The sequence below is a fragment of the Drosophila serrata genome, unplaced genomic scaffold (assembly GCF_035046125.1).
Source record: "Drosophila serrata isolate PLE 108 unplaced genomic scaffold, ASM3504612v1 contig_360, whole genome shotgun sequence".
In the NCBI taxonomy this organism is placed as follows: domain Eukaryota; kingdom Metazoa; phylum Arthropoda; class Insecta; order Diptera; family Drosophilidae; genus Drosophila; species Drosophila serrata.
The window spans coordinates 1,142,291-1,167,097 of NW_028257258.1; the positions used below are offsets into that span (position 1 = coordinate 1,142,291).

Here is a 24,807-nt window from a genome sequence, read left to right on the forward strand (position 1 = left end):
CGTAGGAATTGCAAGGTGACCAACATTCAGGAGATAAGTTGGACACGTTGTGAATCCTTGACAAATGATGGGTTGGCAAAAACAGCGGTGCAGGAGAAGCCCTACTGGAAGGCGAAAATGTTGCTGTGGGGACAGGATCGGCAATCGTCTTTCGAGATCAGTCAACACCAGGATCTAATTGATAAAGGTAAAGGTTCCCCCCGTGCATCGAAGACCATTTTCTTATAAAATTCACTGATTATTTCAGTATATTGTATTGTGAAAATGATAGAAAATTTGGAAATGAAGAACACAATTAAAAAGGTTAAGAGTTTGCAAGCATGCGCTGACAGCCATGTTCGATCGACAGGAGGAGCTTTTGTCGGATTTACCAGAAAATCTGAAATCAGGGAAAGACAACGCGTGGCGATCAGCAAATTGTCAAGTCTATACTGGCCAATCCCTATTTACATAAATAGAAACTTCTTCTCTAATTAAAATATCACCAGACATAGCCGAAATATAAATAAATAACACATATTTTAGTCATGAACTACTTGAAATTCATTTTTTAACCTATATATGTAGATCGAAGCAAATCAAGTATGCATCAACATTTTGAATAATTAAAAATTTTTTATCGTGAATTTATCGATACTACCAATCGGAGTGCGAACATATGTAGCATAAGTTCTGGGGCTCACCGCGCAGACGCAAGGAAAATTGATTCACTAGTATTTTGTGTTTGGCCAAAATGAAGTCCTTAGATGCGGGGGAATTGTGATACAACCAGTTCCCCAAACTGACAACCCCGATTTCCATTCACTGTCAATATAAAAAACTTTGCATACGAAAATCGAATGGAAACTTTCGGCATGGACTTGGACGATGTGGCGAGCCACCACCACGGGTTCGGACAGCATATGGCCACGTTTACCGTGGAGGTGAGTGGTCCTCCGCCCTTATGGGACGAGACTAAGCTACGCCACCCTTGCAGACATCCGCCGTTCACAGAAAGCTGCAGAGCAAGGTGGAAGCCCTGCGGATCCTGCGACAGGAGTTGGAGCAATTCCGCGTAGAACGGGACCAGTACAAGCTGATGGCAGAGACCCTGCAGCTGCGCTATTCCGCCCTCAAGAGTAACAGCGAACTTCTGGCCGTGGGCGGATGCGGAGCCCTCAGTGAAAACTCAAGCCTGGCCGCTCTTCTCCATGAAACGCGCGAACAAAATCTTAAGCTGAGCACTGAAGTAGAGGCTTTGAGGCAGAGGCTCAACGAGCTCCAGGGCGACATGGAGCTCCTGCGCGAAACGGAGGCGAGCAACAAGTCCCGAGTACAGGCGATGGCCAGCGAAAATGCCGCCCGAAACAAGGAGGAGCTGCAGTGGCGCTGCGAACGTGCAAATTTCATCTGCCACCTGGAGGGGCTTAAGAAACGGAACGCTCAACTGGCCTTCGACCTCAAGGCGGTAATCGACGAAAAGGAGGAGCTTATAACGGAACGGGATGCCTACAAGTGCAAGGCTCACCGGCTCAATCATGAACTCTTCGTGGCCCTCAAGGCCAAGAAAACCCATCCGAGGGTGAGTTACTTATCACATAAAGGGAATGTATGTACTTATTTTTTTTTTTAACATTGCAGCTTCTTGACATCGATGGGGTTTTGCTGGAGAACAAGTACCTGCACGAGCGTGTAAAGATACAAGAAGGGGAACTGGAACTGACCAAACAGAGTATTTCCAAGTACAAGGTACAACCTTTGATTTCCCTCTTAATTGTATCCAAAATGGTATCTTTACTTAAAAGTATATTGAAAGATAGAAAGTAGTATTTATGTGTACCTTTTTTTACGCTTAAAATCTCTGTAACCTTGTTATCTAGTCCATTTTAGATGGAAAACGGAAGAAGAGCATCGTGAAGCTTGGCGGAGGCAGCACAAATGATGAAACCATACTAAGTCCCCGACAAGGTGAGTATTCTATAGGAACGTCCTTGACTATGTTTCATACCTGCCTTTTCTCAGTGAAAACCATCCTTGAGAGTGGCATTGATCTTCCTCAAAAAACTGAGAGTTTACATGACCTGAAGTCCTTGTGTCTGGCCCTACTGGATAACCTGAACGACAAGAATCTGGCATTGACGCACCAGAAGAAGACCAACAAGTTCGATAAACTTGCTATATGTATACATTTAATATTCACTCCTTATCCCACTCAGAATACTGGCTGGCAAGATGACGGAGCTGGAACAGCGCTGGCAACAGCTTCTTTTGGGAGCTGAGGATAACGCAGGCGCTGATGAGAGCCAAGAAATAGAGGAAGAGTACGGCTATGCGCCCTCCCAGCTGCTCCTCAACGGCTACTGCGCCGCTATGGTTGATGACGCCGACATCAGCAGCACTCCGTCCATTCCCCCGGATAACGAAGGTGGCACCCTGACGCCGGATCCACCGAATCGTGACCCGCACAAGGTGGCTCCTGAGATTCTACAGTCCGACGACGGAATGTCCTCGCTCTCAGCAGAGTCCATTGACTCGTCAGTTTACGGAGTGGATGTGAGACCAGACGACTTCCACAAGTCGTCATCGGCCACCACGGATTCAGGAAACTGTGGCATCGGCAGCCGTTGCAATGGAACCCCACGCATTTCGAGTGCAGTGGCCAGGGAACGGATGGAGGATCTGAAGGACCTGCCTCCGCACCTGGCCACTCTGGTCCAAAAGGCCCTTCACGAGCTCGACATGCGCGACTACGAGGCTATGGTGACGATACGGGCCGAAAATGTGGCGGCTATTCCGTAAAACAGAAACTTCATAGCTATTTCAATGTTCATTATGATTTCCAGAGAAACCATGGATCCATATCGCAGTGTTGACAAAATGATAACTTGTATGTATATTACCACAACGGCGTACAATAAAAAATTAATTGAATATATTATAAAATCTAGATTTTTTAAATTACGCGCCTTTTACACCAAATAATTGGCAGAGTGTTGTAAAGTGCTGCTGCTCGGCCACTCCTTTCGCTTTTTCCAACACCGTTCTTGGTATACATTTTCTGATAAGAAATAAACATTGACCAATAACAAGTTTGCAGTTTCTGAATTAAAAATGCCTTAAGACGCGTCTATACAGTGCCATGTAGAGTTAAACCAAGTGCCACCCAGTGTGAAAATGGAGCACCAATCAAAAGCCATTGCAAAGCGGCCCGCACAAAGCCGATTCTAGTCTGGAAGAGATAGCCCCGCCTCCGACCCATCGCCAAAATGTCCAATGATGTGCAGGTGGCGCGGGTGGCCAAGATAGCCACCGACGTGCCTCGACGTGGTGGCAAGCAACGCGACTCTAGCTGCCTCCAAGGGAAGCAGCATTCCGGCAGCGTGGCTGGTGAGGATTTCGAGTATGTTTTCGGCAGCATTTCGCCGCGGGGAGCAGGGCCCAATGCCCGCCACTTGGTGGGATCCTTTGAGCTGGAGTCCTCGCCAGAACATACACAGCGCGACACTACAACCACGGAGAGCGACAACAACATATCCAGCTGCTCCACGCTGGACATTGTCAACAAAGTGAGTGATGGGAACATGCACTTAGAGAAATAATTATTCGTTCAATCTAAAAAAATAAATTTTCTAAAATTAGTACATGACGTTATAATATTTCATCAATTAACTAGGCAACATGCCAATATTATGATTTAAAAGATTATTGTATGTCCCGATTCTTTCGAAATCAAAGGGAATACTTTCGTTGGCGACATAAAATCCATATTATTCTCCCCGTGGAGTGTTTGTGGCGGGTTTAAGCTTCCGTGTGGCGCCGAGTGCGCAGCTGCGTGTCGGAGGCCGAGGGTCAAGCTGCAGCAGCGGCGACGGTGGCGGGGCAAGCGGATGCATTGTGCTCGGATGACGACGTAATCGCCAGTCAAAATTTTCCACTGGACCATGATTGCGGAGCAACTGCTTCCGCGCAGCCTAAGCTGCCTGTGCTGTTGTGACACACCTCCATCAATGCCCAGCGACAAGCGACGCAGTTGGGAGTACACGCTGATGGCTCAGCCGCTGGCCAGGAGACCCATAAACGTGATGACTTCAAATATAACAAAATAGAAGCCTCACGAAATCTTGCATCTTCTTGTATCTCTTCTAGGTTGAGCAACTGTCGGTGCAGCAGCTGGAGAACCGGGTAAGAGACCTAACGCAGCGCCTGCAGCAGGCCGAACGAAGCCTAAAGGAGAGCAATGCGGATCGGGACATATGTAACAAGCGACTGGAGGTGGTTAGTCAGGCGCACGAGTGCCGCATTACCGAGATGCACTGCGTCATTGCGGAGCTGAGCAAAAAACTGCGCAGCAGGCAGGAACATATCATTGTGGAGGAACAGGAACCCGAGGGCAGTGGTGAGTGAAGCTTGCTAATATCCACAATATCTTTAATAATCCCGATTCTGTTTTCCACTTTCCAGAGCTGAGTTATCAGGAGGGTTCAGTGTACAACTCGGAGCTCAACCTCACCAATCCCGATGCAGAGTGCCAGACGGAACCCCTAGAGGATATCGAAGGCGCCTGCAGTGCCGCCAGCATGGATCAATTTGGGGGAATAAAACCACAGCAGGAATTCAGCCATAAGGGTCAGGTGGAGGCGTTGCAGGAGGAAGTGTTGCATTTGAGAGCTCAGATCGCCCTACTGCAGTCCGAGATTGCCACGAAGGATGCTGGCGTCGTGGAGGAGCAATCCAAGGTGGCCTTTTTTGGTTGCGAATCGGAGGTCAATGAGTGCGGTCAGCGCCTCAACGATCTGAATGGTGAATCAAGCTCAAAATGTCCAAGACTGTCCATAATAACTGCAAGCACATGATTTTTCAGCTTGCGTCTCCTTGACCAGCCCTCAAAAGAGAGTACCCGCCGTACCGAAAATGGCAGAGAGGGTGAAGTTGCGCTGCGCCAGCAAAATGGAACCCGCCGAAGATGATGCGTCGCACGACCAGTACACATCCTTGAACAACGAGGTGAGCTAAACCTACCTAGTAAACGAGGAACACATTTAAGCCAAGCTAATCCTTTTCAGCACATTAACCTGGTGGAGCATCTGGTTTGTGAACTCAAGGAACAGAACCTGTTCATGGAGAGCTTCATGGAACCATTGCAACTAAGTAGGGAGTTGGAAAGACTGCAGCGAAGAGTTGAGCATTTGGAGATGCGCAACACCATGCTGGCGCTGACCCTGGACGAGTGCAAAGAGCACACCGAGCACCTGTATTTGCTCTGTGGAAAATATGAGTCTAATGCGGTGGCCTTACAGCTGGCGCTAAATTGCAGTGATCGAGCCATCGAGGCCTACGATGTGATGCTGGCATTGCTAGAGAGCAAGTAAGAGTTCACCCAGAAATATATTTCCTCTGACTAAATTGTATTCTTTAGGTTGGCACTCCTTGGGGAGAAATCAGCTGCAGAGGCGGAGGAGAGCCGACGTTCTGTGGAGGCGGTGGCCAGGCATCTTTTAGCCCGACTCGACAGCGAGAAGAACGTGTGCGAGAACAGTCTCGGACCGTGGCAGCACAATATTAATCTAAGCACCGAGGATGCCCCTAAGACTGGACATTTCTGGTGCACCGACGACGACAACCGCCTGCGATATCATGTCTCTAAACTAAAGGGACGACGTTCGAGCGTTCAACACACCATTGTCAGCCTCGAGTCCCCTTTCAGTGATGTGTACGAAAAGAAGCGGCTGGCCTTAGAAAAGGAGCACGAGCTCCGCGACGATGACAAGAAATCGTCCATCGATCTTGAGACGGCGGTAATTATGCAGGAGCTGCTAGAACTCCGGGATGCAAACCTCCAGCTTAAGAATAAAATGGAAGAGGCCGAGCAGGAGCGACAGAACGCCAACGAGCGGGTGAGCATCCTTCATGAAGCCCTTAAGCAACTGCAGGCCAGTAACCGGGTCTCCTACTCGGAGGCGGAGCACGCTGCCCTCACCGAACAGCAGTTGGTAGAGGCTCTGACCCGCGAAACGGAGCTTAAGAGTCGCATCCAGACACTTCTCGTCAAAGTTACGGCCACACAGAAGGCTTCCGACGAGAAATACGAGCAGCTTCAGCAGAACGTTCGTGAGCTGCAGAAGTCAAATCAGTAAGCATCTGAATTATTAGTGTTTCCATACTAACTCTAAGACAATTCTTAATTTTTTCAGTAATTTGGGACAAATGCTGGAGCACAACAAGCGCAAGTACCAACTACGCGTAAAAAAGTTGGAGCAGAAGATCATTGATCAGCGATTGGAGAACGGACATACCCATGTTCCTGAGACGACCCTATAGGATGTGTAAGAACGCGCATGACGGCATTTTGGGAGTTGCTGATGCTGGGGCGCAAAGCGGGCGAGCTTGCCACATATCCCGCTAAAGATATTTCCCTCTCAATCATATCGCTTGTTCTACCCTCAATGCAATGCCCAGCCCCCCGCACAGATTCACTCCTGGATCCGACATGACTCAGTCAGTATCACGAATGTGCCATGCGACGAACTGGCAGCCAGCTAGGGCCTTGCCCGCAGATCAGGCTGCACCCACTAACTACGTACTCGTATAGTTATATAGACATAAATACATATTCATGGTGCCAAGAGCAAGGCTCCGATCCTGGAGCACCCGGCTCTGCGCCACAAGCAATTACATATACACATACAAACTAAGAAGTTACTCACGACGCATATGTACACGGGAATCCTATATTTATACAAAGTATTCGCATTTTGCTTGTTACATATATGCATTCTATATGTATTTAAAATTGTACAAATTATAACGACTACCGAAACTACACCCCTCTGCTATTTGAAAGTGGCGCTCTGTGACTTTAAACCTATGCAAAGTGTGGCAGTTCTTTGCGTTCAAGAGTTTATTTTATTTTTAGAAGATTCGTTGCTTTCTATGGAATGTTGTTCTTTTCCACATTTTCCAGCAGGGCTTCGCATCTATAGCAAGTTTTTTTTAACCAATAAATAGCTTCAGATGTGGAAAATTAACGAAAAGTACACATAACCTATATGGTAACGCCAAATGAGCCGATAAAAAAATAAGAAAACGATAGCATCGATCGAAAAATCGTTGGTTTTCCATCTTTAGTTCTTGTGAAATAAACAAAATTTTCAACAAACAAGACGCGCACATTCCTGTTCGTATTAATAACATAATTCAAAATGAGTGCCATTGCGGAGACAGAAAACCCCGATCGAAATGAACCCGTAAGGGCGGAGGCTAATGGTTCGGATGAAGACCAAGCGTCCAAACGAAAGTCACCCCAACAAGACGTTTTTGAAGAAATCAACCAAAACAAACGCTTGAAACCAGAGAAATCAGAGCCTGGGGTTTCCATTAAAACCGAAAGGACTGACGATATTCCAGTGGAAGTAAAAACCGAACCGGTAGATGGGGATGCAGAGGCAGAGCCAGAGCCTGCTCCTGGTGCGGCGTCCAGCAGGGATCCTGAAAACGTTCAGGTAAAAGTAGAACCACCTGTAGCAGCGGTGGTTAAAATTGAACCAACTAATTCCAATGGACAAGTCTCCGACGAGTCAACCGTGTCGTCCAGCAGTCTTCGGCCGTCTTGTCGCTTCGGCATCCGATGCTACAGGTAACCCACTATCTTGTTTCTCAACACATTATGTTGGAGATTTTACATTTCTTTCATTCATCCAAAGGCGCAATCCGGCACATCGAAGTGGTGAAGCTCATCCGGGTGACGCGGACTATCGCCGACCAAATTTTCCCGAGCCGCCACTCGGAACACCTGCTTGTCCCTTTGGCAACGCCTGCTATCGCCGCAATCCAGTTCACTTCCAGGAACATTCCCACCCCGCAGATTGTAAGTAGGACGCCTCGCTTGCACGGCTTGCTTCAGGTTGGCTAAAAGTCGCTCCAGTCAATTCAGCGCAGAATATACGCAATCGTCTGCGCCAACGACGAGCCCAACGGCAGAACGGCAACAGCAGACCCGCTGATGAGGACGACTTTGGGACGGAAGACGAGGACAGTGACCCATTTGCAGGCGACAATGATGACGATGCGGACTATCGTCCAGGCGCAGACATTGATGAAGATGAAGAAGATGAGCTGGAGTTCGATAGCCAGCGCATAAACACAGATGACTATGACTAGCAGCGTATCATCTACTACCACAATTTTCAGTGTTACTTATCCTTTCCGTGTATCAAGTTACTTCCTTAAAATATATATGTATATTCCATTGTTGTAAGCTTATATTACATTGTGTTTTGTTAGTAGAAACCCTCGTCCACCTCCTCGGATGGCTTTTGGTCAAAAGTAGCTCCCCATTTGGCAGCTTCGCCACCACGCACTTTCACATTGTAGCAAACGTTTTCCGCTTTGAGAACGCTCTGACGCATGGTGGTGATCTTGCGCCACAGTTCGCGGGCTCTCGGGCAGTTGAGACTAATGTACCTGAGAAGAGAGTACAATTTTTACCAAGTCTAAATTAAAATTTAGCCTACTTACCCTGTGTAAAACTGCTGCAAGGTCTTGCAGGTCTCCAAGCAGGTGTCAGTGTCGCCGCTGCCCAAGGAGTTTATGCAGCGGCGCATTAGCTCGCCGGTCAAATCGGACAGTCCCAAAACATACTCGGTCGGGTCTACGAAGAACTGGAACTTCTTAGGCACTTCCTCAACCACCGGCTCGTCCAACACTTCCACTTCCGGAACGCCGGGGTCCTCGCTCTTTGCTTTGCCGGTTTCCTCTACATACTGCATAACCGCCTGCAACGTTTGCCAGTCAGAGACGCATTTGTTCTCAGTTGCGCTATCCTCGCTGCACAGATACTCCATGTAGGTGTAGGCCTCGATGAACTCCTGGAGGCCTGGGGAGTAGGCGCCACGGAACTGATAGACGTCCTGGTCTCGCAACTCCAACGCGACGGCCCGAAAGTTCACCTCAATCAGTTTGGCCAGGCGCTGGCGCGCCTCCTCGAGGACTTTCTCCTTGTTCTGCTTGCGCGAGTCGATTGAGTGCAGAAGGAATATGATGCGCTTGGACTCTATAGTAATGTCGCGGCTCAGCTTGACAATGCGCTCGTGGCGGTCGTGCTTTATGGTCAGTTCGGCGGAGTAATTCCGAAAAGCCTGCACGATGGGATTCTCCTCATCTAGTTGCACTGCCGGCTGACGCTTCCTTGGAGCACTATTTCGGTTGCCACCGCTACCATTTTTCGGCATAATGAGAGATTCGGGGTCCTTGTGAGTTTTACGACTTTAAATCTAATCGATACGCTGTTATTGACCGATTTTAAAGTGTTTGGTTCAGAATTGTTTTAAAACAAAATTTTACCGGCAGTGTGCCCAAGTTCAGACTTTCACGAGAAAATATTCGATAACCGACAAGTCGATAAACTCTTTAGCCGGGCCGTGGTGCGTTCTTTCCTACATTTATGCACTTTCAATAGCTGGTCACACTGCTCCAGCACTGTTTATTGTTCGTGGCAGAAATAAAATTGGAATTTCTTTCACTTTTGGCTGGAATTAATCAAATTCGATACGACGGCCATGCATGATCCAGCCACGAAGCCGGTTCACCTGCCCGCCGGCGCCACCAGCACCGCGGAGAAGTTGTGCTTCGACAAGAATGAGTTTATGAAGGTGAGTAATCAATCCCGGCAAGCCTCTGATTTCGTTAGTAAATACGCATCTCCAAATAGGCAAACTTCTCGGTGGACGAGTTTCTGCACAAAAATCGGAATGCCCCCAGTCTGGAGCAATTGCGAGACAATTTGGGGCTGTACTTAAAGGGTCTTCGGGCAGCTATGATCGATCTTATCAACGAGGATTACGCGGACTTCGTTAATTTGAGCGCCAACTTGGTGGGCCTAGACCAGTCCATCGAGACCATCCAGCGGCCACTGGAGCAGTTTCGCAGCGACATCAAAAGCATCCACGACCTGATTGACGAGAATGTTGCGGAGCTAAAAGCCCAGTTGGAGGAGAAGCGTCGATTGCGGGAGTTTAAGCGAAGCCTGCAAAGCCTGAAGAAGGTCTACGAGACAATCACTAAGATGCAGGACCTTATCAATCGAAAACTTAGCGAAGATCAGCCTGTTCAAGCAGTTGATCTAGAACGCGCTGCGCTAGACCTTATTCAGCTGAAATTTCATGAGAAGCACTGCTCCAGGCACCTAAGTTCCGAGCAGCGGGCGAAGATCCGGCAACTTGAGGAGCAGCTGCATCAGCATCTGCGCCGTTTCTTCAGCGATGCCTTGGGTCAGGCTCGCAACTCGACCCCGGAGCACCTGGAGCGTTGTCTCCGCATTTATATCACTTTGAACGCATGTGGACAGGCGGAAAACGCTTTTCGGGAAGATGTTGTTGCGCCCTACATGAGCGGCGTCATTGGGGAGCAACATCTGCAGAATTCGCCCCAGGGCCTCGCAGGCATTTACAGCAAGATTCTCAACTTTATTTCGTTGCACATGACCGACTTGCTCCGCCTGACGCTCTACTCCGATAAATTTCCAGGATTTAACTTTGTAGTGAACAGCTATTGGGCCGATGTAGAGACACGCCTCGAGCTGCACATGAACTCTATCTTCGCGCCCGGCAACTCCGAGGTGTTCTATGTCAAGTACAAGTGCACCCGCGACTTTCTCGGCAAAATAGAGGAGCTTTTAGCTAGCAGTGGAGAGCAGTCTGTTGCCCTGTACCGCCAGCACAAGCAGACAAAGAGCTTTGAGGCCCGCTGGAATCTCCCGGTTTATTTCCAAATATGCTTTCAGGTATGAAAATAAGCTATACGAAGCACACTATTCCATTTCATGAAATATTGTTACAGGAAATTGCTGGTCAATTCGAGGCCAAGCTGGAGCCAGTGCTGCAGAGTGATACATTGAAGTCGACGAATAACGATGAAGAGGCTTACAAACTTACAACATTCAATGCCGCCAAGGAAGCCATGCAAAAGTGTTGGGCCGAGGGTGTTTATCTGCCCGAGGTATTTCCCAAATTCTACAAGCTGAACGTCCAGATTGTTCTTCGTTTGTCCCGCTGGATCACCGATGCCATAGCCGTGTCCAAAGGCAGCAGCTTCGCAAAGTCCTTCACTAGGCATCAGTTACTAATTGCCCTGCACTCGGACATACGCAAACTAGACGCATATTTGCCTGAGCTCCAGCAGTTAGTTATCCAATCCGTGCCCGCTGATCAGCGCTCGAAAATGTTCAACGATGTCCTAGGCAAATCCATGGCCGCCTTGGGCGACGCTCTGGGAGCGCATTTGTCAAGCATTCAAAAAACCTTGGTAGAGTTGCTGATCGGCGAGTGCGAGACGGAGAATGTGCGCCAGGTAAACGACTTGCCACGCCTGTATCGCAAGACAAATCGAGAAGTTCCCTCCCGGTGCTCGGGCTATGTGGAACAAATGCTTCGTCCGCTTAAGGCGTTCACGCAGCAACACGAGTCCCAGCTCGGCACTCTGGTGGTAGAGCAGATCCTTTCCGAGGTTGCCAGTCACATAACAAAGGCGTAAGTTGAATAAATAGCCGCACATAGAGATTTTTAAACAAATATTTCTTTGACTCCCGCAGGTACTTCAATGTGGTGAGTGACGTTCTCACCTCCGTTCAGAAAACCGAGGAATCATTGCGCCGGCTACGGAACGTGAAAAGTGGCGGATCAGCAGCACCGCCGTCGCAAGGAAGCTCAGCTGTGATGTCTGACGACGATAAGATTCGCGTCCAGTTGCGTGTGGACGTTACTTCCTGGAGGCAGGAGCTTGCCAAGCTCAACTTCCAGGCGTCGCAAATTGAAAAACTGTCCGAGCTAACCGATATGGTGGAAGACAGTATTAAGCTTAAGGACACCAGATCTTCCTAGACGCTATCAACGAAAGAACAGTTATTAAACATATACACTTCAGTTTATTCTTGTTAATTATCGACTTCTTACGATTCTTTAGGCACAATTAGTGATTGAATTAGGACTACGAATTGTATATAATATATAATATATAGGGATATACGTATATCATATATAAATGCATTGATTTTCACAATCGTTATTGATAAACACGGGCGTTTCCTCTGGAATTACTCGCTGTTGGAATGAAACAGAGAAGAGATTGCAGATATTTAGCGACAGTGCGTGTCTGTGGCCACTATACGGATAACGGATAACGAATATTGCAACACGGCAGGCAAGGAACCATGCAAAAAAGAACTCAAGCTTGCGAAGATTTTTATATACATAGGTGTAGGGTTATGTGTATATAGAAAATGAGCGTCATAACGGAGCAAGAACGAAAAAGGCAGGCTATCGAACCAAACAAAACAAAACTCGGCACTGCTACATTACAGTTTTAGCTCCTCGGTGTCCGGCAGCTTTCGGAAGAACCATTGCACCTGATCCTCAGTGACCTCGGCCAGGTGGGTGGGCTGCCACTTGGGCTTCTGGTCCTTGTCGATCAGCAGGGCGCGGACTCCTTCCTTGAAGTCGCTGCGCTCCAAATGGCGCACCGCTAGCCGATACTCCATAATCAGGCACTGGGCCAGCGACAGCTGCGAGCCGAGCTCCAGCTGGCGGAACGTGACCTTCAGCGAGGTGGGTGACGATTTGCAGAGCGTCTAAAATAGACAAACAGGCAGGAATTGGCTGATTATTTACGTGTGCCAGTTGTGCGAAATCGTGCCACAACCAAGGCAGCGTTAATTGGCTGGAAACCGATCCAAATATTTGGGTGCTAAAAGCGCGCCAAACGTTGATTGGTTCAGTCAATTAACATCTGATTGTGTTCTTATCACCGTAAACCGCGTATTTCACTCACCTCAATCGTCTTGTTTGCCCACTCGCTTCCGTCGTTCTTCAGATTCTCAAATATGCCCTCGACGGAGTCCGCCGAAAAGTTCTTGTTGATCTGCTCCAGCACCGGCTGCAGCGAGAACGGCTTCTCCGGCGTGGAATGGTACTTCTGCAACAACTCGGGCACGTCATCCGCATCGGGGCAGTTGAGCAGTGCCGTCTCCAGATCTGGGATCTTGCTGCTCTCGCAGTAGTGCGTGGCAATTCCCGAGAAAAAGACATCCCCACCACGCAGACGGTATCCTGTAAGTCCCAAATATAGGCCTAGCTTTCCCTGCAGACGCGGCAGGAAGTATGAACCGCCCACGTCTGGGAACAAGCCGATAGCCGTCTCCGGCATGGCGAACAGCGTTCTGTCTGTGGCCACACGATACTTTCCATGCACACTCAGGCCGACGCCGCCGCCCATGGTGATGCCGTCGATGATAGCAATGTAGGGAATCTTGTAGTTGCCGATCAGGGCGTTGGTGCTGTACTCCTCCCGAAAGAAACTCTTAGACTCGTCGGTGGGGCCCGCCTCGACGAGGGCGCGCACATCACCGCCGGCGCAGAAGGCCTTCTCGCCCGTGCCCTTGATTATCAACAGCGACTTGGACTTCTCGCACTTTTTCAGATGCTTGTAGATCTTGCGCACCATCTCCAGATTGATGGCATTCAGAGCCTTGGGGCGGTTTAGGATGATCATTCCCTTGTTAGAAGACTCCGTGGCCAGCACGGAGGAGGAGGAGAGGCGCGCGGAGAAGGCCATGACGGGGGGGTTCTTTGTTGATATTGCTGCTCCGCCGATCAGCGGCAACTGGCTGTAGGTGCGATGACCGAGTGTGTAGACCAACCTTTGAATTGGGCTTTGCTGGCGGGAAAGCATGTCTCGGTTAGCTATGCGCCTTCATTTGCACGCAATTTGCATTACTTACCATGTTGAGCGGCTGTCTGTCTGCTGGTCTTTGTGTTTTGTTCTCACCTGTTGCGCAATAGCAATAGCAGCGCGAGCGGCGGCCTACCTATTTGACAATAGTATGGACTATCGATTAGATTATCGATAGAATTGGAATCGATATTTTGAATCGATTATTTGATTGTCTCGGAGGAGGGGTACAGAATCACAACAAAAGTTTATAAAAATCTTCGGTGTCGGAGTTCTGAATTAAAGCAGTGCATTAAACGTAGAAGTAGTGGATAAAATGGTGCTGGGCTCCGTTCCCAAGGCCGGGCTGCAGAGCATGGTCTGCCAGTCGATCCTGGTTCTGATATGTCTGGTGTGCTACGGCTGCGGCGGCCTCCGGGGGGCTACGTTTGTCTTCGACGACACCGTGGCCATCGTCAAGAACCGGGATGTCAGCGTACTGCCCACCAATTGGACGGCAATTTTCACGCACGACTTCTGGGGCGCCTCCCTGGTCAGCTCAGACTCGCACAAGTCGTTCCGGCCGCTGACCACCCTGATGTTCCACTGCGAATATGCTTTGCTGGGCCTGAGCGCAGCTCACATGAAATTCCTCAACCTCCTTCTGCACTGCGTAAACACGCTGCTTATGTGGCGACTAGTGCGATCGCTGTATGTGACGGAGATTAATACAGAGCGATGGGCCACTATTTCGGCGGCGCTGTTTGCTGCCCACCCGATCCACACGGAAGCGGTATCCGGAGTTGTGGGGCGCGCGGAGCTTATGTTCGGAATGATTCACCTGCTCTGCCTACTGCTGACCGTGGCCAACACCGGAAAACACAGCTCCCACACCGTTGGCCTCGTCTTGATTCTCACCGCCGTGGGAATACTCTTTAAGGAGTCTGCAGTCACCATTCCGATGTCGTGTGTGCTGCTGGATTACTTTCAAAATGGCTACTACCTGCTATCGTACCGGGATCAATGGAACCTCGTGCGCTCCCGGGTGAGCTACGTCTTCTACTTGGTGGGGACTTCGGCTTTGCTAACTACCCGCCTGTGGTGGCAGAACTTTGAGCCGCCAAAGTTTAAGGAAGTGGACAACCCGGTCGCCTACAACGAGCACATATTGACTCGAGGACTGTCCCAGCAGTTCCTGCTGGTCATGAACATCTGGCTGATGCTCTGCCCCCACTGGCTGTGCTACGACTGGGCTCTGGGCTGTGTAAAGCTGGTGACTAGCATTTGGGACCTGCGGCTGCAGGGCGTTATCGGATTCTACTCCATAGTGCTGGTGGCTCTGAAGAACTTCCGCCGCCTGCCCGGCATGATGCTAGCTTTGGGTCTGATGGTAGTTCCGTTCCTACCGGCTTCGGGGATTATCAGTGTTGGATTTGTGATCGCAGAGCGGACTCTGTATGTTCCATCCATCGGCTTCTGCCTAGTGTCTATCTATGGGTTTCTTTACTGGTATGACAGCAGTTCGGGCCGACCTTATTGGCGTCTTTGCCTGCAGGTTCTCCTAATGGTTCTCCTCAGCGTGATGATGCTTCGGACTCGGCAACGGGCCACCGACTGGCTAAACGAGGAGCAGTTGTTCAAGTCTGGCTTGGAAGTGTGTCCGGACAACGCCAAGGTGCATTACAACATCGCTCGATTGGCCACCGATACAGGAAACAATACCAAGGCGTTTCAGCACTATCACAAGGCTATTGAGTTGTATCCCGGCTACGAGTCTGCTCTGATGAACCTTGGTAACCTGTATAGGGAGCATGGTCAGCTGGCAACCGCCGAGGAGTACATCCGACTGGCTCTGCAGGTCTACCCAGCTTTTCCGGCGGCCTGGATGAATCTGGGCATTGTGCAATCCGCTCAGAAGAAATACGCCCAGGCCCTGGTCAGCTACGAGAAGGCGCTGAAGCACAGGGCCAACTTCGCCGTCTGCTACTACAATATGGGGAATCTCTACCTGGAACAGAAGCTCTACGCCGAGGCCCTGCATCATTGGCAGCACGCAGTAGGGCTAAATCCCCGGCAGCCTAAAGCCTGGGCCAATATCCTCACCATGCTGGACAACCGTGGACTCTACGACGACGCCCTACGCCTCTCGAATCAAGCTCTCCTGCACTTGCCTAACGAAGTCAGCATAATGTTCATTCGGGCCAATGTTCTGGGCAAGATGAAGCACTACGTTGAAGCGGAGAGGATTTACAAGCGGGTCATTGAGCTGGAACCCCACAATATGCTGTACCACACGAATCTCGGAGTGCTCTATCACCGCTGGGACAAGAGCCAGGAGGCCATCGAGGCGTATCGAATGGCGATAAGCATTAATTCAGGTAGAGCAACGACAGCGCGAGAGAATCTCAACAAGCTTCTAAAACGCCTGGAAAGGGAGGCAAAGGTTGCCATCGAAAGGTAAGCGATTGCTTCTCAGTCCCACCGCAACTCGTCCGAATTATGAACCAATTGGAAGTTAATTGTCTAAGAGGTTCACACCATTAAAAATATAATTTATAGGTGTAAAAAAAAAGACTTCTTGTAATATCCAGGCCTACATTCCGTGAGATGAGATAATCCTGATCTGAGCCAGAATCTAAGGTTGTGTGTTCAGTAACTAGTCGCAATAACCAATAATCTATGTACTTATTGGTGTCACTGAAAATAGCTTAACTCATATCCAAATCCCAGTATTTCCTATATATAACTTTAAATATACTTATAATAACTTAAATTTAGGATAGTTAATTTATTTATTAATTTACGAAGGTATATATATATATATATACAATTAATTTTAAAACTAATTAATGATCGAACAATTACGAGACGACTTAAATAATTTAGCTAAGTTCTAGAACGTAAGGACTACATGAAATACTTTAGAGAACAGCGGCGCAATGGTTGCACCCGTATAAAATGATTATTCAATTCCATTAAAGATTCATGTTTTAAAATAATAATACCGCAGATTACGTAAGTTTTATATAACACATATGTATAAACCGCTCAGGCTGCTGACACGCGGAAAAGCAGAAACACTTTGGCAGAATGCAAGACTACGAGTCAAACAAAAGAGAGAGGAATTAACGCGGAGACGTCGGTAAATATTCAAGATACATGCCACTATGTACTACATATATGCGAAGGCGTAAAGGTACAACAAAGTCTTTGTGTTTGAGATACGGGTCGCGTCTGTTGGGTTTTTGGGGCGAGTAGGCGAGCAACGGCAAATAATAATGAGCAAATAACACAGCTAGTACAGCAACGTGGTTATGGTGGTAACGAACGATCTACAGTAGCACAAACTCCTCGCTTTCGCTATCATCTTGGTCATTGTCGTAGCCATGCTGCGCGGAGGGTGATAGCTGAGCGCCCAACTCTTGTGCCAATGCAGCCACCTGCTTTATTAGCGGCTTGTAGAGAGAATCACTCATCTCGTCCCGCTCATAGTCCATGCAACGACCTCGGGAGAATGTAAACAGCGGATAGTTTGTCTCCAGTTGCTCGGGCTGTTGTTGGGCTGCCTGCGGCGCCACCTGCGGTTGTTGTGTGTGAGTTGCCCCCGAGGCGCACCGCATGGGATGCAGATACTGGAAATGATTTCAGAGTTATTAACAGTTAACACATGTGGAACGTGTGCTTAGCTTACCAGTTGGACGCTCTCCATAAAGTTATCGAAATCCATCTTTGTGGCGCAGTAGAAGCCAATGCAACAGCTTGGGTCCATTTTGCTCGACTTAAGCTTTCGCGGCGATTTGCAGTGGAACGTCTGCAGCGAAAAGTTCTCCTGGTTCACATCGACCATCTCCTGGCAATAGTGCGGATCCAGATGAATGAGCCTGTCCTCCTGGAAACCCACAAAGTACAAGGAGTGTTTCGGCTTGCCGCCAATGATGCCCAGGCAATGCTCCGTGCTCAGTAGCAACTTTAGGCAGTGGGCATACGCCGGATTCAGTTTGTCGCTGCCCAGTCGTAAGGGTATGAGTACGATGAGGCTCTTCCAGTGTTGTTGCTGCTGTTCAGGAGTGGGCCCTTCCGCCTGCGAGCGCTTCGCTTGCTGCCAAGGCACATGGGGTTTCGGCGCCGGCTCGGGAATACTGCACTGATCTTCAATATCTTGCATATAAACTGTAATACGGAAGCACGGTTATCAGACAAAATCGTCGTTATCAAATAAGACTATGACCATGAGTAATGGGCTCAGGCAACAAGCCTGCTACCATTACTCATGTTTGTATCATGTTGTCACTGAGTTATCTGATTAAATTCAAAGGTTGCTGAGGGGGGATTCCTTCGCTTGTACTCACTGGTGCAGTCCTTGGCTACGTAAACGCTAATATTGTCAAAGTCGGCATTTTCCTGGGCTGCATGCTCCAAGGCGTGTCTGTGGGTTAGGATAAATATAGAATACCCGTAATAAAGATTTCTGATCTCTGATAAGGATGTGAACTCACTTTAACAAATAGGAAACTGAGGCGGGGCCGTACCAATCGCCTGGCTTTTTGCCCAAATGCTCCCCAAGCCGAACCAGGGCGTGGATGGAGAAGGGACTACTCTTCGAGGAGCTATCCCCAAACCATTTCACGATTTTCTTATGCATATTATCCTCGTAGGTAGAGTGCAGCTGTGATTCTGAGTCGTATCGCCAGCCTAAGAAATACAGAAATGACTTAACATCCTCATGACATCATCCATGAATAACTTACTGCGTCCTAGGAAGTGACAGATAAGTCCTTGAGCCAGCAGCATCTGTCCACTCCGCAACATGCACCCCCAGCCGCAGTCCGAGGTGTAGTTGGAGCCATTCATTATGGGAAACTCCCGCCGATAGGTCATCCATATGCGGCTGTAGAAGTCACGTCGAAAGCCCTCGATACCCTCCTCCCAGGGCTGTTCGCCCACCTGGTTCTCAGCCGCGTCCATGCCCAGCTCCTGGGGCACCACGATCTCATCGATCTGCTGAGGATTCAGGGCGGGATACAGGGATGCAGACGTCGATGATGTGGCCTGTATGCTGTCAAACGCCGATGTGGCGTTGTCAGGCGACGAGTCCGCACCACTGGGCAGCTCCGTAGTAGAGTTCTCCATGCTTACAGGCGGCGTGAAGCGGCGATGATAGCACCGCCCTAGCAGCCACACCGGCTGCTCCTTAGAGAAGCTCGTCTGACGCATTTTGCCACTCCAGCCGTACTTGACATTGTGCCACATGGCCACCAGCTTGGACTCCATTCCCTTCGTAGGCGTCCGATTGGCCGCCAGGTCACCAGGGTCATCGCTGTGCTGCTCCACGTGACCACAGCTCGCGCCGCTACCGCTACTTCCTCCATATAGCTGACTAAAGGCATTCATAAATCGCGATGACGTCGATATTTTTCGCTGCGGTGTCGCTGGCGCAGCACTTTCCGACTTGAGGTTCAAATTCGCACTTGATGTAGTCACGGGAGAAGGCGAGGGGGCGCGTGGCACAGCAAACAAGGTGCGCGGCATCGTCTGTATGGGGGCCGCCTGCTCCTCCTCAACAGCGCCATCCTCCACAATGGGCAACGAAAGCGGGTCCACATCCTGGAGACCCGTCCCCATTCGGCTGCCCTCCACAATCGCACCCTCGCCGGTATCGAAGATCATCAGTTTGTCGTCGGTCAACTTGGAGAGGAGTCCGTCATAGTTCATCTGCAGGGGCGCCGGGGTCATGAAAACAGAGGCGGAAACGGCGGATGAGCGGCGACGACGCTTTGTTCGCAGCTTGGGAAGCTTAAAGAACTGGGGCATGGCAAACTCAGTGTGAGCCACTTGCTGGCCCCGGCTATACTGAGATTTGCCCGATGCCTTGCGTGCTAATTACAAATGTTTACTCACCGTTTATTTGTTGACAGATAAAGATAAAAACTACAAGTTGTTTTCTTTATTCTTACGTTTTCCGTTATCGGTGTCTATCGCAACTGTGCCATCTTTATCCCACTAAATCGATGAAACTATTGATATTTTACTATCGAGACCGAAAAGTCTGGCAACCCCCACATCTCGATGGTATGCCAGACCATGAGAGGAATTCGCATAAAATACCAAACTTCTGCTATTCACGCGTCGACGTTGGAAACAGCTGTTCTCATTAAGTTCAAAACAAATCAGAGGAATTTTGTGTTAAATATAATACTTAAGCAACAACAAAATGTCCGAAGAGATCCTTTTCGACTTCCTACACGCGGAGATTGTCAACTACTGCCTGGGCAGCAACAAGGTATGGAGCAAGGGAAATAGGAAACTCGTTACTATGAGTGATTGGACATTCCAGGAGCACGACCTGGCCACTTTGGAGTATATAGGCTTCACCACCGGATACCGGCTGATTGAGCGGCTCACGCGCGAGGTGTCGCGCTTTAAGGACGAACTAGAGACGATGAAGTTCATATGCACCGATTTCTGGACTCTTATATACAAGAAGCAGGTGGACAACTTGAGAACGAACAACCACGGCATGTATGTGGTGCAGGACAAGGCGTTCCGGTTCCTCACGCGCATCTCGCCGGGCACCAAGCAGCTGGAGCACGCGCCTAAATTCGTGGCTTTCACCTGCGGTTTGGTGCGAGGAGCCCTGAGCAATCTAGGCATCAACAGTACCGTCACCGCGGAGGTGCAGAGCATACCGGCCTGCAAATTTCACATAGAAGTAAATAGGAACTAAATAGGGAAATAAGGCAATGTTTTATTACTACAATTATATTATAGTTACTAAACACTAATCTTCTCGTAGAACGCTACAACATTTCGATCAGTCCAGTTGAGGCGTTCTCGAATTGTCCACTGGTTGCCGGGTAGTTGGGGATGAATGGGATTGGGATCGGTGTGAATACCCAAGGCTGGCTGCGGGCCAATCAATATTATCCACCTGCCTCGAAATACCTCAAGATAGTCCAAGAAAGCGCGTCGATTGTTAAAGTAACAGAAAAGCAGGGCGCAAGGAGGGGCGTTATCGCAGCAGCTGTTGAGGAAATCTGCGTTCAGTTGGGTGGAATTTTCCGCATAATTCAGAGGTATGAAGCTGCGCACCGAGTACTTGCTCTGCCACCAGTTCCGATCCACTTCCAAACCGAACAAAGATGCTTTCTTTCCACCAGCTGCTGTTATCAGCCATTCCAGGAGCCCGGTGCCGCAGCCAACGCTCAAGACATTCCGGATGTCATGCATGGACAATAGTTGATTAAAGTAATCCAAGTCTACCGCCGAGGGCCACACCCAGAGAAGTTTGCGCTTTAGCTGCTGCTCCAGGGAGTCTCCCAACGCCAACAACTTTCGCCAACTGGTGCCCGCCATGATACCATGGGTTAGGTAATATATCTCACGCAGAGTCTCAACTTCTGACCGCTCGTCGCACATATTGAATACTGATTGGTGACACACTATCGCTGCTTCCGATGGCCGACGAACTTGGCACTGACGTCGGCACGCGGAAATATGGCGAGCGGCCAACAAGACGGTTTCGCTTCGCTTCGGTTCGCAATACTTGACTTATCGTTAATAAATCAGCCGCCCTGTGATGCAGGGCAGGGATGGCATGCTATCAATTTGTGCGCCCCTTTTCGTATGAGGCTTTGAAATTCTTGCGCCAGTGCATCTCGCTAAATTTGGAGCTCCCGTGGCCCGGGCAACGCGGTTGGCTATGCTGCAGACCGAGATCCTGAGCGCTCTGTGCAGTGGCGGTTTCATCTCCCTCGTCAAGGCTCAACTCGGAGTACTCCTCGTTGTCCAGGTCCAGGATGATCTTGCGATACAGCTGGACGTTCTTCTCAGGCATAGCAACTGGTAGCGACATTGGCACTGGGTTGGGTGCTGCTTTTTCCAACGGCACTTCAGGATGCGGCGACTGTGGTAGCATCACTGGCTCGACGTTTCCAACGCTCTTGATCACGCTGTTGTACCTTAGACTCTCCACCGGTCTCTGCTCCACCAGTGCAGGCTCCTGAGGATTAGGATTGGGTGTAACGATTTCTACACAATTCTCAAATGCAACCCCTGAATGCATGGAGCGCAAGTGTCGGAGCATATTATCCTTTCGGTTTACTGTGATCTCGCACTGAACGCATCGGTATCGCTCGCCACCAGTTATGTGTTGCTTCTGGTGGCGGGCCAGGGCGTCCGCATCGTTGTAGCTTCTTCCACACAGGGGACAGGAGAGACGCTCGCGATTCGAATGACGTTTTATATGCAGGCGCAGCGTGGACTGGCGCAGGAAGGACTTCTGGCAGACCTTGCACTTGTGTCGCAAACTGTTCTTGTCATGCTTTCGACAGTGTTGTTTCAGATTGGCCTTACTCTGGAACTGCTTGGAGCATAGCTCGCAATTATAGGGCAGGCCGAGATCAGAGTGCGCGGCCAAATGACTTTTCAGAGAGCTCTCCCGTCGAAACTCCTTGGGACATTGCGGACACACATGAAGCTCGGTGCTGTGGGTGCGCATGTGGCGGTTCAATACGACTTGCTGCTTAAACCGCTTGTTGCAGACGCTGCAGGAGTGCTTCGTTTGTTTTTCATGGCTGCTAAGGTGGTACTGCAAGTGGGAACGGGTAGCAAACCTCTGTGGGGAGAGGGAATCATTAAGCGGGTGTGCATCTGGCTTCGACTATAGTCTAACTTACGCGGCTGCACTCATTACAGCTAAACTTCTTGAGCTGATCGTTGCCGCAAGCTAGGTGGTAGTACTGCTGGGTACGGCTACGGAAGTCCTTGTTGCACACAGTACAGTGATAGCCCTGATCCGTTACTAAAATGCACTTGTCCGCGGCTGTCCTTGGCTTGGCATCCAGTTGGGCGGCGGGGGCCGCACTCTCCTGATTTGCAACGCGGCACTCCAAGCAATCGGACACATCCGCTACCAGACAGAGGCGACACTTGGCGTGGCCGCAGCTGTCGGTAACCATGCGGTTCTCTCCTGTTGTCTCGCAGCAGCACCGCGGGCATTTGCTCATCGTTTCAGTCCAAATACCATGAGGAAATTAGGAAACTGCAACTGCAGTGGTTCTTCTTCTTCTTGCCCCACAGCCACCATCTTCCCTGCCATTCAGCGTGAAACGTAAACAAATACACTGTTATTTTTTCTATAGCATATGTTCAGCTTAAAACTAATAACGTTTAAGAAAATCTTTATATACGAGTACTATGAGCTATTGACCTTTCCTTCCGTCTATTCGCATATATTTTCCAACTCCAATCCAGCTACATGTCCGGGAAACAGGTGAGCCTTTTGCATGGGCACCTGTACAAAGTAACGTTCGCAAAACTTGGGATTCCGGCGGCACAGGATTTCCGTGAGTATTATACTGTAGCTGACCTTTTTGGTGATCAACAGCCGTCGGGACTCTCCAGTGCCATAGCTGCTGGAGCGCAAGCCCAGCCTGCTGGCCATTCTGGAAGGAAACCAATGATTAACAGACCTTATTTATGATCAGTGGCGAGTGCTTACTGGTGAAAAGCAGCGCGTTCCTCCTTGGAAAACGTCGGCTCAAACTGCATGTCGCGCATGTCGTCCGAGTTCACATAGTTCTCAATCAGCTTGCGGTAGTCCCCGAGATTGCCCTGAGGATTAATTGAGCCCAGTCCATTGCGGTTGCTCTTTAGTAAATATCTAAGGTAATATATGATATTTGTTAGTCTTCTCCTAAATAAAACCATGCTAAACACCTACCCCACTGGCTCTTCGCGGCCCTGCTTCTGGCGTCCCAGGCCACCGCCCGTCCAGCCCATCATTCGCATCATGTGGTAACCCTTGTTGCTGGCATCCAATTTTGGATCGCCTATGCTGTCTGCCGACTTCTTGGTGACGTTAATGTTTACGCCGTTCTTGCTCTTCTCCACCTTGATGGTCTCGCGGGTAGCATTCAGCTGAAGAATGTGAAGGAAAAAGTTTAGATTGTACAACCTCAGACCAGGTCGAGCTACTATCTCCTTTACCTTTATGCTGTAGCAGTGAGATTGTAGGAGGAGCAATGCTTGCTTGAATGCTGCCATCTTGGCCACCTTAAGATTCTCGCCCTGGCCAGAAGCTATCACCTCGTCGTTGACCAGTATTTCGGCATACTTTGTCGTATCGGTGGGTGGATGCTCTAGGCTGGCGCGCTCCTCATATTTTATGTTGTTGACGGTGCAGGAGTTGCGCAGGCAGCTGCGCCCGCCAGCCAAGTACAGTATGAGGGGGCCGAAGCGTAGGCCCTGGAAGAGATCGATTGGCTCGCCTCCGCCAAAGCACAGGCGTTCTCGGTTGAATCTGTTCGAGCTATCCCTTGGGGAATCCGCCGCGCGTGGCTGATTTGCGGCTGAACCCCTGCGTCCTAGTTGTTGGAATTATGCATTAGGCAGGCTTTGGTCTCTAGCTCGAATAGTTACTAGTAATATAAGTGATTTGCTCCCGTTATCTACGCTACTAATTATTCTTCCGTCTACCTTTAGCGCGCTGCTCCGCCGCGTCTGAGGCCGAGACAAAGGTGCGCTTTAGACGCAAAGCACGTTTTCTCCGGAATTCCTCCGCAATCTCCTTGGACATTTCGGCCACCTGATGCATGGTCTCGCTGGGGTACTTGCAACCCATGAACTCCATGTTGACAAAAGTCTGGGCTAAGCACACGAGGCGATCCTCGTCAAAGTTATCCTTGTGAGCCAGCATAAAGCTGCGCCGCAGGTCCCAGTGCTCTTCGCTTTCGTATTCCGTTCTGTAGGAGTCCACATCCCACTCTCCGGAACCGTAACCGGCGTCCGATTGCCTCTTGGCTTTGATTTTCGGCTGCTTCTGCTTGGTGACTACGCCGCCTGCGGATGCATCTTTCTCTCTTTTCTGTTTCGTTGCCATGGCGGACATCTTTTCCAACTTTTTAATACAGTTTTCTTTGATTTATTTTATTTTTCTAGCCCAAAAGAGTGACAGTACTATACAGAGCTGGGAAGCTGTCGATGATCTGCACTATCGAGATATCGAATTTACGTTTCTGAGCCACTATCGATAGGTTTTTTCTACTATCGATGGCTCTATACATATTTCACAATACTGACATCAGCACAGGTAAAAAAAGAAAAATAATAATATTAAATCGTTTCTAAGCG

General features: G+C 49.4%; 12 protein-coding genes across 17 annotated transcripts; 6 read left to right on the forward strand and 6 right to left on the reverse strand.

The window, feature by feature from the left end:
- The first annotated feature begins 641 nt into the window (after positions 1-641).
- On the forward strand, positions 642-3,062 carry LOC110191714 (coiled-coil domain-containing protein 149). 2 transcript variants are annotated; one of them, XR_015273043.1, is made up of 7 exons: positions 675-923; positions 977-1,561; positions 1,621-1,728; positions 1,860-1,947; positions 2,002-2,140; positions 2,196-2,866; positions 2,928-3,062. XR_015273043.1 is itself a non-coding variant. In XM_020962631.2 (6 exons), exons 1-6 carry the CDS (start codon positions 840-842, stop codon positions 2,776-2,778), a joined length of 1,587 nt encoding a protein of 528 aa, XP_020818290.2. In that variant the 5' UTR covers positions 642-839; the 3' UTR covers positions 2,779-2,922. The 2 variants fall into 2 exon arrangements, 1 of the variants encoding a protein (XP_020818290.2); XM_020962631.2 differs by lacking the exon at positions 2,928-3,062 and having other exon boundaries at positions 642-923; positions 2,196-2,922.
- LOC110191713 (colorectal mutant cancer protein) lies at positions 2,989-6,799 on the forward strand. Of its 2 annotated transcripts, none has more exons than XM_020962628.2 (7): positions 2,989-3,545; positions 4,126-4,375; positions 4,441-4,779; positions 4,841-4,983; positions 5,043-5,344; positions 5,396-6,109; positions 6,171-6,799. In XM_020962628.2, the coding sequence occupies exons 1-7, from the start codon at positions 3,246-3,248 to the stop codon at positions 6,295-6,297; spliced, it is 2,175 nt and encodes a 724-aa protein (XP_020818287.2). In that variant the 5' UTR covers positions 2,989-3,245; the 3' UTR covers positions 6,298-6,799. The 2 variants fall into 2 exon arrangements, with proteins under 2 accessions (XP_020818287.2, XP_020818289.2); XM_020962630.2 differs by lacking the exon at positions 2,989-3,545 and adding an exon at positions 3,611-4,058.
- Positions 6,334-8,238, forward strand: LOC110191875 (aprataxin and PNK-like factor). Its single transcript, XM_020962859.2, has 3 exons — positions 6,334-7,612; positions 7,680-7,843; positions 7,901-8,238. Exons 1-3 carry the CDS (start codon positions 7,179-7,181, stop codon positions 8,134-8,136), a joined length of 834 nt encoding a protein of 277 aa, XP_020818518.2. The 5' UTR covers positions 6,334-7,178; the 3' UTR covers positions 8,137-8,238.
- Positions 8,198-9,383, reverse strand: Trax (Translin associated factor X). The gene is made up of 2 exons (XM_020962857.2): positions 8,494-9,383; positions 8,198-8,439 (listed from the first exon to the last, which is right to left on the reverse strand). The coding sequence occupies exons 1-2, from the start codon at positions 9,204-9,206 to the stop codon at positions 8,256-8,258; spliced, it is 897 nt and encodes a 298-aa protein (XP_020818516.2). The 5' UTR covers positions 9,207-9,383; the 3' UTR covers positions 8,198-8,255.
- Positions 9,384-9,404: 21 nt separating this feature from the next.
- Positions 9,405-12,044, forward strand: Cog2 (conserved oligomeric Golgi complex subunit 2). Its single transcript, XM_020962853.2, has 4 exons — positions 9,405-9,626; positions 9,686-10,756; positions 10,813-11,501; positions 11,564-12,044. The coding sequence occupies exons 1-4, from the start codon at positions 9,534-9,536 to the stop codon at positions 11,850-11,852; spliced, it is 2,142 nt and encodes a 713-aa protein (XP_020818512.2). The 5' UTR covers positions 9,405-9,533; the 3' UTR covers positions 11,853-12,044.
- On the reverse strand, positions 11,877-13,889 carry Hibch (3-hydroxyisobutyryl-CoA hydrolase). Its single transcript, XM_020962856.2, has 3 exons — positions 13,748-13,889; positions 12,799-13,683; positions 11,877-12,598 (listed from the first exon to the last, which is right to left on the reverse strand). Exons 1-3 carry the CDS (start codon positions 13,748-13,750, stop codon positions 12,326-12,328), a joined length of 1,161 nt encoding a protein of 386 aa, XP_020818515.1. The 5' UTR covers positions 13,751-13,889; the 3' UTR covers positions 11,877-12,325.
- Positions 13,890-13,907: 18 nt separating this feature from the next.
- On the forward strand, positions 13,908-16,676 carry Tmtc4 (Transmembrane O-mannosyltransferase targeting cadherins 4). Of its 3 annotated transcripts, XM_020962852.2 has the most exons (3): positions 13,915-15,186; positions 15,256-16,134; positions 16,237-16,676. In XM_020962852.2, exons 1-3 carry the CDS (start codon positions 14,015-14,017, stop codon positions 16,259-16,261), a joined length of 2,076 nt encoding a protein of 691 aa, XP_020818511.2. In that variant the 5' UTR covers positions 13,915-14,014; the 3' UTR covers positions 16,262-16,676. The 3 variants fall into 3 exon arrangements, with proteins under 3 accessions (XP_020818509.2, XP_020818510.2, XP_020818511.2); XM_020962850.2 differs by having other exon boundaries at positions 13,908-16,134; XM_020962851.2 differs by having other exon boundaries at positions 13,908-16,249.
- Atg4b (Autophagy-related 4b) lies at positions 16,451-19,696 on the reverse strand. 2 transcript variants are annotated; one of them, XM_020962855.2, is made up of 6 exons: positions 19,576-19,696; positions 18,426-19,389; positions 18,174-18,369; positions 18,027-18,103; positions 17,369-17,847; positions 16,451-17,309 (listed from the first exon to the last, which is right to left on the reverse strand). In XM_020962855.2, exons 2-6 carry the CDS (start codon positions 19,387-19,389, stop codon positions 17,010-17,012), a joined length of 2,016 nt encoding a protein of 671 aa, XP_020818514.2. In that variant the 5' UTR covers positions 19,576-19,696; the 3' UTR covers positions 16,451-17,009. The 2 variants fall into 2 exon arrangements, with proteins under 2 accessions (XP_020818514.2, XP_020818513.2); XM_020962854.2 differs by lacking the exon at positions 19,576-19,696 and having other exon boundaries at positions 18,426-19,569.
- On the forward strand, positions 19,694-20,459 carry Trs33 (trafficking protein particle complex subunit Trs33). The gene is made up of 2 exons (XM_020962728.2): positions 19,694-19,957; positions 20,012-20,459. The coding sequence occupies exons 1-2, from the start codon at positions 19,889-19,891 to the stop codon at positions 20,399-20,401; spliced, it is 459 nt and encodes a 152-aa protein (XP_020818387.1). The 5' UTR covers positions 19,694-19,888; the 3' UTR covers positions 20,402-20,459.
- On the reverse strand, positions 20,403-21,093 carry LOC110191780 (uncharacterized). The gene has a single exon (XM_020962727.2). The coding sequence runs from the start codon at positions 21,091-21,093 to the stop codon at positions 20,449-20,451; it is 645 nt and encodes a 214-aa protein (XP_020818386.2). The 3' UTR covers positions 20,403-20,448.
- On the reverse strand, positions 20,403-22,779 carry LOC110191775 (uncharacterized). Its single transcript, XM_020962721.2, has 2 exons — positions 22,353-22,779; positions 20,403-22,291 (listed from the first exon to the last, which is right to left on the reverse strand). Exons 1-2 carry the CDS (start codon positions 22,680-22,682, stop codon positions 21,278-21,280), a joined length of 1,344 nt encoding a protein of 447 aa, XP_020818380.2. The 5' UTR covers positions 22,683-22,779; the 3' UTR covers positions 20,403-21,277.
- Positions 22,780-22,802: 23 nt separating this feature from the next.
- On the reverse strand, positions 22,803-24,673 carry LOC110191774 (uncharacterized). Its single transcript, XM_020962720.2, has 5 exons — positions 24,154-24,673; positions 23,665-24,041; positions 23,399-23,595; positions 23,177-23,338; positions 22,803-23,120 (listed from the first exon to the last, which is right to left on the reverse strand). The coding sequence occupies exons 1-5, from the start codon at positions 24,563-24,565 to the stop codon at positions 22,898-22,900; spliced, it is 1,371 nt and encodes a 456-aa protein (XP_020818379.1). The 5' UTR covers positions 24,566-24,673; the 3' UTR covers positions 22,803-22,897.
- Positions 24,674-24,807: the final 134 nt, after the last annotated feature.

Excerpts from the sequence above, each read along its gene's own strand:
- LOC110191714 (XM_020962631.2), top strand. The coding sequence starts at position 840 with ATGGAAACTTTCGGCATGGACTTGGACGATGTGGCGAGCCACCACCAC. Across the intron at positions 1,562-1,620 it reads CCAAGAAAACCCATCCGAGG|CTTCTTGACATCGATGGGGT; the intron begins GTGAGTTACTTA and ends TTAACATTGCAG. Across the intron at positions 1,729-1,859 it reads AGAGTATTTCCAAGTACAAG|TCCATTTTAGATGGAAAACG; the intron begins GTACAACCTTTG and ends CTTGTTATCTAG.
- LOC110191713 (XM_020962628.2), top strand. The coding sequence starts at position 3,246 with ATGTCCAATGATGTGCAGGTGGCGCGGGTGGCCAAGATAGCCACCGAC. Across the intron at positions 4,376-4,440 it reads ACAGGAACCCGAGGGCAGTG|AGCTGAGTTATCAGGAGGGT; the intron begins GTGAGTGAAGCT and ends TCCACTTTCCAG. Across the intron at positions 5,345-5,395 it reads CTGGCATTGCTAGAGAGCAA|GTTGGCACTCCTTGGGGAGA; the intron begins GTAAGAGTTCAC and ends TGTATTCTTTAG.
- LOC110191875 (XM_020962859.2), top strand. The coding sequence starts at position 7,179 with ATGAGTGCCATTGCGGAGACAGAAAACCCCGATCGAAATGAACCCGTA. Across the intron at positions 7,613-7,679 it reads TTCGGCATCCGATGCTACAG|GCGCAATCCGGCACATCGAA; the intron begins GTAACCCACTAT and ends ATTCATCCAAAG. Across the intron at positions 7,844-7,900 it reads ACATTCCCACCCCGCAGATT|TCAATTCAGCGCAGAATATA; the intron begins GTAAGTAGGACG and ends AAGTCGCTCCAG.
- Trax (XM_020962857.2), bottom strand. The coding sequence starts at position 9,206 with ATGCCGAAAAATGGTAGCGGTGGCAACCGAAATAGTGCTCCAAGGAAG. Across the intron at positions 8,440-8,493 it reads TTGCAGCAGTTTTACACAGG|GTACATTAGTCTCAACTGCC; the intron begins GTAAGTAGGCTA and ends CTCTCTTCTCAG.
- Cog2 (XM_020962853.2), top strand. The coding sequence starts at position 9,534 with ATGCATGATCCAGCCACGAAGCCGGTTCACCTGCCCGCCGGCGCCACC. Across the intron at positions 9,627-9,685 it reads ACAAGAATGAGTTTATGAAG|GCAAACTTCTCGGTGGACGA; the intron begins GTGAGTAATCAA and ends ATCTCCAAATAG. Across the intron at positions 11,502-11,563 it reads GCCAGTCACATAACAAAGGC|GTACTTCAATGTGGTGAGTG; the intron begins GTAAGTTGAATA and ends TGACTCCCGCAG.
- Hibch (XM_020962856.2), bottom strand. Across the intron at positions 12,599-12,798 it reads GGGCAAACAAGACGATTGAG|ACGCTCTGCAAATCGTCACC; the intron begins GTGAGTGAAATA and ends TGTCTATTTTAG.
- Tmtc4 (XM_020962850.2), top strand. The coding sequence starts at position 14,015 with ATGGTGCTGGGCTCCGTTCCCAAGGCCGGGCTGCAGAGCATGGTCTGC. Across the intron at positions 16,135-16,236 it reads GCAAAGGTTGCCATCGAAAG|GTGTAAAAAAAAAGACTTCT; the intron begins GTAAGCGATTGC and ends TATAATTTATAG.
- Atg4b (XM_020962854.2), bottom strand. The coding sequence starts at position 19,488 with ATGCCCCAGTTCTTTAAGCTTCCCAAGCTGCGAACAAAGCGTCGTCGC. Across the intron at positions 18,370-18,425 it reads CTGTCACTTCCTAGGACGCA|GCTGGCGATACGACTCAGAA; the intron begins GTAAGTTATTCA and ends TGTATTTCTTAG. Across the intron at positions 17,848-18,026 it reads CGTAGCCAAGGACTGCACCA|TTTATATGCAAGATATTGAA; the intron begins GTGAGTACAAGC and ends TCCGTATTACAG.
- Trs33 (XM_020962728.2), top strand. The coding sequence starts at position 19,889 with ATGTCCGAAGAGATCCTTTTCGACTTCCTACACGCGGAGATTGTCAAC. Across the intron at positions 19,958-20,011 it reads ACTGCCTGGGCAGCAACAAG|GAGCACGACCTGGCCACTTT; the intron begins GTATGGAGCAAG and ends TGGACATTCCAG.
- LOC110191780 (XM_020962727.2), bottom strand. The coding sequence starts at position 21,093 with ATGTGCGACGAGCGGTCAGAAGTTGAGACTCTGCGTGAGATATATTAC.
- LOC110191775 (XM_020962721.2), bottom strand. The coding sequence starts at position 22,682 with ATGAGCAAATGCCCGCGGTGCTGCTGCGAGACAACAGGAGAGAACCGC. Across the intron at positions 22,292-22,352 it reads GCTGTAATGAGTGCAGCCGC|AGGTTTGCTACCCGTTCCCA; the intron begins GTAAGTTAGACT and ends CTCTCCCCACAG.
- LOC110191774 (XM_020962720.2), bottom strand. The coding sequence starts at position 24,565 with ATGTCCGCCATGGCAACGAAACAGAAAAGAGAGAAAGATGCATCCGCA. Across the intron at positions 23,339-23,398 it reads GGCCGCGAAGAGCCAGTGGG|ATATTTACTAAAGAGCAACC; the intron begins GTAGGTGTTTAG and ends ATATTACCTTAG. Across the intron at positions 23,121-23,176 it reads GAACGCGCTGCTTTTCACCA|AATGGCCAGCAGGCTGGGCT; the intron begins GTAAGCACTCGC and ends GTTTCCTTCCAG.